This window comes from Giraffa tippelskirchi, chromosome 1, assembly GCF_054371585.1.
Source record: "Giraffa tippelskirchi isolate mGirTip1 chromosome 1, T2T-mGirTip1v1.2.pri, whole genome shotgun sequence".
NCBI classification, from domain to species: Eukaryota; Metazoa; Chordata; class Mammalia; order Artiodactyla; family Giraffidae; genus Giraffa; species Giraffa tippelskirchi.
The window spans coordinates 85,513,896-85,523,190 of record NC_137275.1 but is presented as its reverse complement, the minus strand read 5'-3'; the positions used below and the strand labels follow the sequence as shown (position 1 = coordinate 85,523,190).

At 43.5% G+C, this 9,295-nt stretch overlaps 1 protein-coding gene across 1 annotated transcript; it reads left to right on the top strand.

The window, feature by feature from the left end:
• Positions 1 to 2,612: 2,612 nt before the first annotated feature.
• On the top strand, positions 2,613 to 8,220 carry DDIT4L (DNA damage inducible transcript 4 like). The gene is made up of 3 exons (XM_081596982.1): positions 2,613 to 2,782; positions 3,089 to 3,228; positions 5,718 to 8,220. Exons 1-3 carry the CDS (start codon positions 2,709 to 2,711, stop codon positions 6,206 to 6,208), a joined length of 705 nt encoding a protein of 234 aa, XP_081453108.1. The 5' UTR covers positions 2,613 to 2,708; the 3' UTR covers positions 6,209 to 8,220.
• The last annotated feature ends 1,075 nt before the right edge of the window (positions 8,221 to 9,295 follow it).

Sequence of the window (9,295 nt, the reverse complement as noted above, 5' to 3'; positions counted from 1 at the left end):
CTGTTCTATAGTTCCTTTGGAAAAATCAGCTCTGTTCATTTAATCCTGAAAACACGCAAACCAGAGACAGAATGGATTTTTCACCTTTTTAAGTAGATTTTTAAAAGACAATCTCCACTCATTATCCCAGGAACTGTTCTATATCAGTAATTTCTTATGTTCTATAATTCCTGAAAGCAAGACCCTTTCAGTTAAAATATTACATTATTCATCTTTCATACATAAGTAAATTATTGTTTGTGGTAAAATCCCCAAGGACTTGGCAAAATTTCAGTTACTCAGATGAGCTGAGAGTAGCTGCTACTTTCTATAAGGTTCAATAATCTTTCTGGCCCTTTGGGAGTACTTAATTTATGCGTGCCTACTCAGTGACTCACTGTCTTGATTCTTTGCAAATCCACTACTATAACTCTCCAGGCTCCTCTGTCCATGGAATTCTCCAGACAAGAATACTGGAGTGAGTTGCTATTTCCTTTTCCAGGGGATCTTCCCCACCCAGGGATCTCTAACCAGGTCTCTTGCTTGGCAGGCAAATTCTTTACTACTGAGCCACTTGAGAAGCCCTATGCCTAAATACCCTAAAGGAAACTGAAATGGGTCATTTCTTTACTTCACTAGTATAGGGTCACATCACCTTTTATATCAATCCTAATTGCTCTCCTTAGAAGCAGGTGAGCCTCATTAGCACTGCCACCCAGATAAGGAGGGTAGTGTCCTGACCCTACCCCCCAGCTGCCAGGCAGCTGCCCTCCCCAACTTGACCATCCACTGGTCCTGACCACACTTGCCAGTGCAAGTGCTTGGCTTAAACGGGCTTGTCTATTTGGCCTTTTTCTATTGCTGAAGTAGAAGTGGAAATCTGCCTATCAGCGTCTCCTTCCTTGGCTCCCTGACCTTCAGGCAGCACAGCTGCCTGAGCCGAGTTAAAAATGGACTGTTGAGCTGGCTTTCATTTCTGTTGCTCTGCCTCCCAGTGTCCTTCCACTGATCTGTTTGTCACACCTTCCTTACCCCTTCTGCTGTTGTTTTGCTTCAGAAGAGTTTTTAGCCTGGACAGCTGAAACTGCTTCTCAAGGCTCTAACTTACAGATCCTTGTAGGTTACAGGATTGGGAGCCAACGGTAGCACCTCCTACTTGTAGAAAGTCTTCTCCCTGAAGCATCCCCTCCCTTTCCTCTCCTGACCCACCACTGTCTTTGGGAAAGCTCCCTCTGACCAGATCATCTCCTACTGGCACACCAGAGTGCGAACAGGCAGCTTAGGCACTGTGGAAGAACACAGAATGTGCAGCTTCTTGCTGATGGGTTGTGCCAGGGTATTGACTCTGCCCAGCTCCTCTGTTCCACTGTGCGCTCAGGTTCAGAACAGGACATCAAGCTTCACAGGGACATAAAGCACTGTGTCTTCATTCCCCCTCAAGCCCCTCAAGACTGCCCATGCCCAAGTTCCTTCCCCTAATGGGGCTGGCCAGGAACTTCTGTCTCTGCGAACCACAACTGCTCCTAGGCGGGTAGTGGAAGCAGCTAAAATCCCACTATTTTTTTTTTTTTAATTTCAGGAAGGGCAGAAGACCCAAACAGACATTTCTCCAAAGAAGACATACAGATGGCTAATAAACACATGAAAAGCGTGCTCAACAGCATTCATTATTAGAGAAATGCAAATCAAAACTACAGTGAAGTATCACCTCACACTGGTTTGAATGGTCACCATCAAAAAAATATACAAACAATAACATCAGAGAGGGTGTGAAGAAAAGGAAATCCTCTTGCATTGTTGGAGGGAATGTAAATTGATACAGCCACTATGGAGATTCTGTTAAAAAAAAAAAAAAACTGCGAATAAAACTACCAACTAAAAGGTTTTGTTTAGTTTCTTGGCAAATTCCCCTTCATTCAAGCTGCTGGCCCTCTGGAGCCAGGTCTAATTAGTAGAGTAACAGGCTCACCCTTCTCCCGGAGAAAACGCATTAGTCATAGATGAAACGCTAGGAAGGTGCAGAGAAGACCCCAGGCAGGGGAGCCTCGGATGCGGGAAGGCAAGCTAGAGCTGACCGCGTTTGGGAAAGGAGGGTCCAGAAACCTTGGGACGCGACGCGGAGTAGAATTAACTCCGTCAGGGGCCAGCACTAAGTGCATAAATGATGCCCGTTGAACAGCTAAACATATTTAAGCAAAGTGTTCGGCATGTCAGAGCAAAGACTCGGGTCACGGTCATAGACAAAGGTCAGAAAGCTTCCCGCTTGCCCGGGACAGAACCTCACCAAGGCCATCAGGAGCGTGAGTGTGTGTGCACACGCTGGGGAGAAGGGTCGCACCAAAGAATCCAGGTTGGTGGTGGGAGGCGAGCGATCAGTTTGGGGCGAGTCGTGCACCCAGGATTGCACTCGCGGTGACCCGTGGCCCACCCAAGAAACAACAGGTGTCAACCCTACCGCAAACTTTTCCTCAACTCCCAGCGGCTCGCCTGGGGCTGCTGGAAGTGTGCGGGTGGAGATGCAACCGGACCCCGGGGAGGCGGGGCGTGGGCCCGGGGCGGGGCGGTGCAGGTGGGCGGGCCGGGGCCGGGTGAGGAGGCTGGGCATATAAAGCGCAAGCCGCCCCCGCGGCGATGCTGCTTAGTGGAGCCTGAACCGGCGGGCGGGGGGCGAGCACGGTGCCGGTGGCTGCTTGGGCCCGCAGGTCACTGAGCCCCCGAGGGAGGGGTTCATGAAAACCGGGCCGGCCTCGGTTTACCCGCTGCTGGACCAGCGAGCGCGTCGGCCCCGGCGCACCCCCAGCAAGTGAGGCCGGGGGCTGCCTGGGTGGGAGGAGTGGGGGAGGGGGGATCCGCTCCTCTGGGCTCAGGGGTGAGCTCCGCGGGGCGAGTCGGTTCCGAGTTTTGCTAACTTTGAGTTAGTTGAAGATTGTGGCTGTTAGTTGGCGTCTTTGCTCCCGGGGTTTTGTGAACCTGAGTTGCAGAGGCCGATTCTACCCCTTTGGAAAATGAATGCCTCGCCTTGTTCGCTCCGGGGACGCTGGGCATTTTAGGAGCTCCTGCACGTCTTGCTTGCTTTTGCAAATCTGTCCTTCTTGCCTCCTTTTTGTAGCGCCCCGGAAAGGCCGTTCCGCCCCGCGAGGGAAGCAGAGCCGTTGACCATGGTTGCAACTGGCAGTTTGAACAGTAAGAACCCGGCCAGCATTTCAGAGTTGCTGGACCATGGCTTCCACCCGGGGAGCCTACTAAATGGTGAGTTTCCCAACCGCCTACCTCTCTTCCCTCCAAAAGCCGCATTCCCTGGATGGATTGAGATTGGCGGGCATGCTGTGTCGACCCTCTCCTTGAATTTTGGAGATGCGATAAAATCCATCTTAAAAAGATTCTTTATTTTTTTTTAATTTTTTTAATTAGTTTATTTTCTATTTTTTAACTTTACAATATTGGATTAGTTTTGCCATACATTGACATGAATCCACCATGGGTGTACATGTTTTCCCCTTCCAGAACCCCCCTTCCACCTCCCTTCCCATCCCATCCCTGAGGGTCATCCCGGTGCACCAGCCCCGAGCACCCTGTATCATGCCTCGAACCTGGACTGGCGATTCCTTTCACATATGATAATTTCCATGCTTCCATGCCATTCTCCCATATCATCCCGCCCTCGCCCTCTCCCATAGAGTCCATAATACTGTTCTATTTATCTGTGTCTCTTTTGATGTCTCACGTACTAGCATCTTCGTCTATGATAGTGAGAATCAAAAGAAGCAAAAAATAAAATCCCAAGGGCTACCTGGTCTAGTCTGTGGCTGATAGACTCCTTGGAATTAAAAACTATACAGGTCCCTACCCTACATGGTTGTGAAGTTATGGTGAATTTTAAGTATACAGTTACATGTGTTTTGACAAATGTATTCACTTGTGTAACTAGTACCATCACCTTCTGCCCCCAAAGCCCCACATACCCATTTGCTCTACCCACTCTAACTCTCCCCTGTCTCCAGGGAAACACTGATCTGCTTTTTGTCACTATAGATTACTTTTACCTCTAGGACTACATGCAAATGGATCCTGTAATATGTACTCTTTTTATCTGGTTTCTTTCCCACAGCCTAATGATTTTGAGATCCATTCCATGCTGTTGATTCTATCAGTATGTGTTCCTTTTGATTGCTGAGTAGTATTCTCTTTGTGGATATACCCATTATTTCACTTTTTAATGCCAAAGGGAAGCTTTCAAACTGCAGTGATGCTGGACATATTGTCTTGTAATTTTAAACAACAGTTTCTAAATTAACATGCTGTGCTGCCACTAAGGATCTGTGTGGACATAGGTCAATTGCTTAAGATCATTGGGCCTTCCTCATTTAGAAGGTGAAGTGGTTGATGATCTAATTTTATAGGCCAAACCTCTAAAATTCTCTGTCTTTAACATAGATTTTTAAAAAAGAGCCTTATAATTTGGAGTGCGTTTGTTTTATTTATTAAAAAAAAAAAAACAACGCAACACCACAGTGATCTAAGTGTATAAGTGATGTAGTAGCCAACAAAGGTGCAGTAGGCTTCAGGCAGGGAGCCCACAAGGCATCTGCCTGTGACCTGCTCAGTTGACTGTGTGTGTGGCGTGGCATCCTGCCAAGGGGTAGGATTAATTTGGAAGGTAGGTGACCGAATGCAGAGCTATCTCTTTTCCTTTGAGCAAATCTAATTTTGTTTTCCTAGGGCTATTTTGTTTTGCTTGGCTCCAAAAAAAAAACCACCCAGCCAGTTATAAATATCCTTGCGAACCTCAGAAGTCTTCTCTGTGGGCAATTTTTAATCGAAGAGGTTGAAGCTAAAATTGGGATCTACAGGTCATTCCAGTAAAGACTTTTAAAGAAAACACAAATTTAATTGATGTTTAATATAGCTCGTCATCAAGGTCATTTTAAGTTCATCACTAAAGAATAATAGTAAAAAAACCCCACTGTTGTACAATAATAAATGAATGAATTCTTAGAGTTAGAAGGTAATAATCTTAGTCCAAAAATATTATTAACATTTTTAGTCCAAACCTAATGCATAGTCTCTATAAAAGAAAACTTGAAAACCCCTATAAGCAAATCAGGGAGCAAGAAAGAAAAGAAAATCACTAGTATTCTAAAATAGCCATGAATAGATTTGGTTGCATAGTCTTTAAGATTGTGTGTGTATATACACATATAAATTTATTGAAAAATGGTTATAGCCTGCTGCTGCTGCTGCTGAGTCGCTTCAGTCGTGTCCAACTCTGTGCGACCCCATAGACTGCAGCCCACCAGGCTCCGCCATCCCTGGGATTCTCCAGGCAAGAACACTGGAGTGGGTTGCCATTTCTTTCTCCAATTCGTGAAAGTGAAAAGTGAAAGTGAAGTTGCTCAGTCGCGTCCAACTCTTAGTGACCCCATGGACTGCAGCCTACCAGGCTCCTCTGTCCATGGGATTCTCCAGGCAAGAGTACTGGAGTGGGTCGCCAGTACCTTCTCGCCTACCTACCCTATTTATCAAAACCTTTATTTCATAGATGAATTTTCAGTCTCAGGTCAGTTGATTTGCTTTTTTTTACTCAGAAAGTTAACAGCAAAGTGAGATCAGATAACTTCCAAACAAATATTAGAACAAGTAGATCTGATAGAAATAAACAGTGTTGCCAAATCTGGGTGTGTTTTTCCTGCTCCTGGGTTTGTTTGTTTGTTTTAATCTTAAACTTCCATTTTCCACAGATTTTGACTATTGGGATTATGTTGTTCCTGAGCCCAACCTCAATGAGGTGGTATTTGAGGAGACAACTTGCCAGAGTCTGGTTAAAATGCTGGAGAACTGTCTGTCCAAATCTAAGCAAACCAAACTTGGCTGCTCCAGAGTCCTTGTTCCTGAGAAACTGACCCAGAGGATTGCTCAAGACGTCCTGAGACTGTCCTCCACAGAGCCCTGCGGTCTGCGGGGCTGTGTTATGCACGTGAACTTGGAAATTGAAAATGTATGTAAAAAGCTGGATAGGATTGTGTGTGATTCTAGCGTGGTGCCCACCTTTGAGCTCACCCTTGTGTTTAAGCAGGAGAACTGCTCATGGACGAGCTTCAGGGATTTTTTCTTTAATCGAGGTCGCTTCTCCTCTGGCCTCAGGCGAACTCTGATCCTGAGCTCAGGATTCCGACTTGTTAAGAAAAAGCTTTACTCTTTGATTGGCACAACAGTCATTGAAGAGTGCTAAAAGGGAAGCACTTGAAAGAGTCCTTTTTATGATTGGATAATAAAAACTTCACAGCCGCCCAAAGTCATTGTAGTTTGCCTTGCCTTGCGGAGGCAAGGCACACCAAACTGAATTCATCTTCCTTGTGTTTCATATTCACAGCCACCCCAACTGAAGGGCTTATTTGGGGCTATTGAGAAATGACCAGCAAGAGAGTACATTGTCTGCATTTACCATAGTTTTTATAAAATGGAATGGAATAGAATAAGGAAAGAAAAGAAGCAGTACACTTTAGTTTTTTATTTGACTCCACAAGTTTTCCAGGTAGTCTTGCTAATAGACTGTGGAAACCCACTTTGCCTAGTTTGATTTTCATATGGCTTTTTTTCTATAAGTTTTCAGTGTGATCCTCTCAATCACAGAATCTTAAATGAATGCTGTTTAGCCCGTCGAAATTTCCAAAAGCCCATACTACCCATTTCCTGCTCCTACTCAAATTTGAAGAGTTTTTATACAGGAGGATAGAATTAATTAAGTAGGTGAGCTTAATTAGATCCTAACCTCATGCAAAAGTGAATAAGGAATCTTGCATTGAGAACAGACTTACAAACTTCTGTTTCTTTGCATCCCCTCCACTCTTCCGTTTCAAAGAGGTGGCAAAAACTTGAGCTCCCGTTTCAGTAACCACAGTATTGTTTTAAATAATATGGTACAATACATGCTCAGTTTTTCTAGTTCGTATTTAATTTTATCTTTAAACTAGAAAAACGGAAAATGCTGATTTTTTTTTTGCGTGTAGTTGATTACTCTTCTATTGAGTGAATGGTGAGTATATACAAGGATAAGTGAGTTCGGGTTCCTTTCTCATTCACTTGATAATCTAGCTTCATTTTATTTTTACATATACTTAATCTCAGATATCACCCTCTCACCATATCAGTGTTATCTCATCCTTGGCCTTTCCTGGGAACTGAAGGAAACTTCCTTAACCTGAAAATTCAAAGATAGCTGCACACCACCACTTTTAATTTTTAAGAAGGGCCTATTTACAAGGTCTCCTTTGGCTGTGGATATCTGGTCTATGGGCTTCCCAGGTGGTACTAGTGGTAAAGAACCCACCTGCCAATGCATAAGACATAAAAGACTTGAGTTTGATCCCTGGATTGGGAAGATGCCCTGGAGGAGGGCATGGCAACCCACTCCGGTATTCTTGCCTGGAGAATCCCATGGACAGAAGAGCCTGGCAGCCTACAGTCCATGGGGTCACGCAGAATTGGACATGACCAAAGCGACTTAGCACACACACACACACACACACCTGGTTTATAGTACGGACTAGAGAATGAAAATTGTGATCTAGATAACCAGTGCCTGCACACCCAGCTTTCTTCATCCTTGGACACCTGTCCCTAGGGAAACATAAAGGCCTTTATTTTTTTCTCTTATTCCAACTAGCTAGATCTTTATCTTTTGATGTTAAGGAGAAAGCATAGCCTCCACATTATAATGTTCATTCAGGAGGGCCTTCTTCACGTCCTTGCTGTCGGTCATGGATAAGGAGCTTATTTAGGTCTCCTGCTCAAGCTATTGGCAGGACTTTACGTACCTGAGGCCAGCATTGTAGGGACCATGGCTTCATCCTAGTGTAATTCAAAAGCAGGTGTGATCCTGTTTCTAATCCCATAAATGATCTAAAATTTCACTGTTCAAATCAGCAAATGTTCTAACAAATGGAACTCTTCAAGTGCTTGGAAAGATACCACAAAGCCAATCTTACCAGACTGGGCCAAGATCAGTTGAGTTGGTATTGCATGTCTGTTATTGCCTAGGGCTCTGAAGGTCATTGTGATTCTGTGGGTGAGGAATCTGGCCTGCATGTAGAATTGTGCTTTTCCCACTAACAGTTGTCTTTGACTCTCTTGTCTTTTATACTCACAAAATAGTGATGGCTTTATAGAGACCCTTAAATTAATATTCCTGTTAAAGGAAATTAAGTTTGTCAATTTTGACAATAAAGCAGCATATATTTTTAATTCTCTTGTCCACTTTGTCTTTTCTGAGTTATGCAATGATCACCTTAAAATATATTTGACAGTATTTGAGGGAAGCTTTTAGAACAGTTATTTATCTCCATTTTGACAAAGGCTATTTGTACCCTTCATTATAACATTCTAGTTTTAAATTACATGTGTTTATGTATCAAAGGGTTGTTCACTTCATAGTTTTTCAAATACAATAATACTTTTCACTGGAAGACATTAATAATTTAAGCTCCTTTGGCGATTGTCTTAAAAAAAAAACTCACTGTGTATAGGCTTTTTCTGTAGTTTTCCTAATAGCCAAATACAAATACATCAGATGGTAAGACCAGTATATATTTTAATTTTTACCAGAATATCCTATTAGAGCAACGTATCTTTCTAATTCCACAATTATTCATCAATTTGAATTTTTAATCTTGTCCACCTATCTTTTCTGTCTCCTCAAATATATGTCATTAGCTCGGATTTCTCACACTACATAACCCACATTTAATAAGACTTGCTACATCTAGGCTGCCTAACTGTTCAAGGTGCTTTATATAAACCATCTCATTTACTCCTCATAACAGCCCTTTGGAATGAGATCATTATCTTCTCCATTTTATGCTAAGTGAGCAGACACAGAGGTTAAGTAACTTGCCCAACATCACCAAGTTATGCAAGAGAGACAAGGTATAAAACCAAGCTGCTTTGGGGGGACTTCTGTGGTGGTCCAGTGGCTGGTCAGGGAGCTGGATCTCATGTGTCACAGCTGAGTTCGAAAGTCACAACTGAAAGATCCTGCAGGCTGTAACTAGAGACGATTCTGTGTGCCACAATTAAGATGAATTGCAGACAAATAAATATTAAAAAAAAATAAAATAAAAGCCGGTTTCAGAAGCTGTGGTCACGATGCTGCCTCCAAATGCTCTAGGCACCATAGACGTCTTATCTGTATCACTGAAGGACTATAAAAACAACATCAGAAACATTTGCCCTTAAGATCAAAGAATTCTTAATGTGATTTCTTTTCAGGTAGAAAAGAATGAGGAAACTCTTTGACAGTATTCACCATTTATTGCAACAG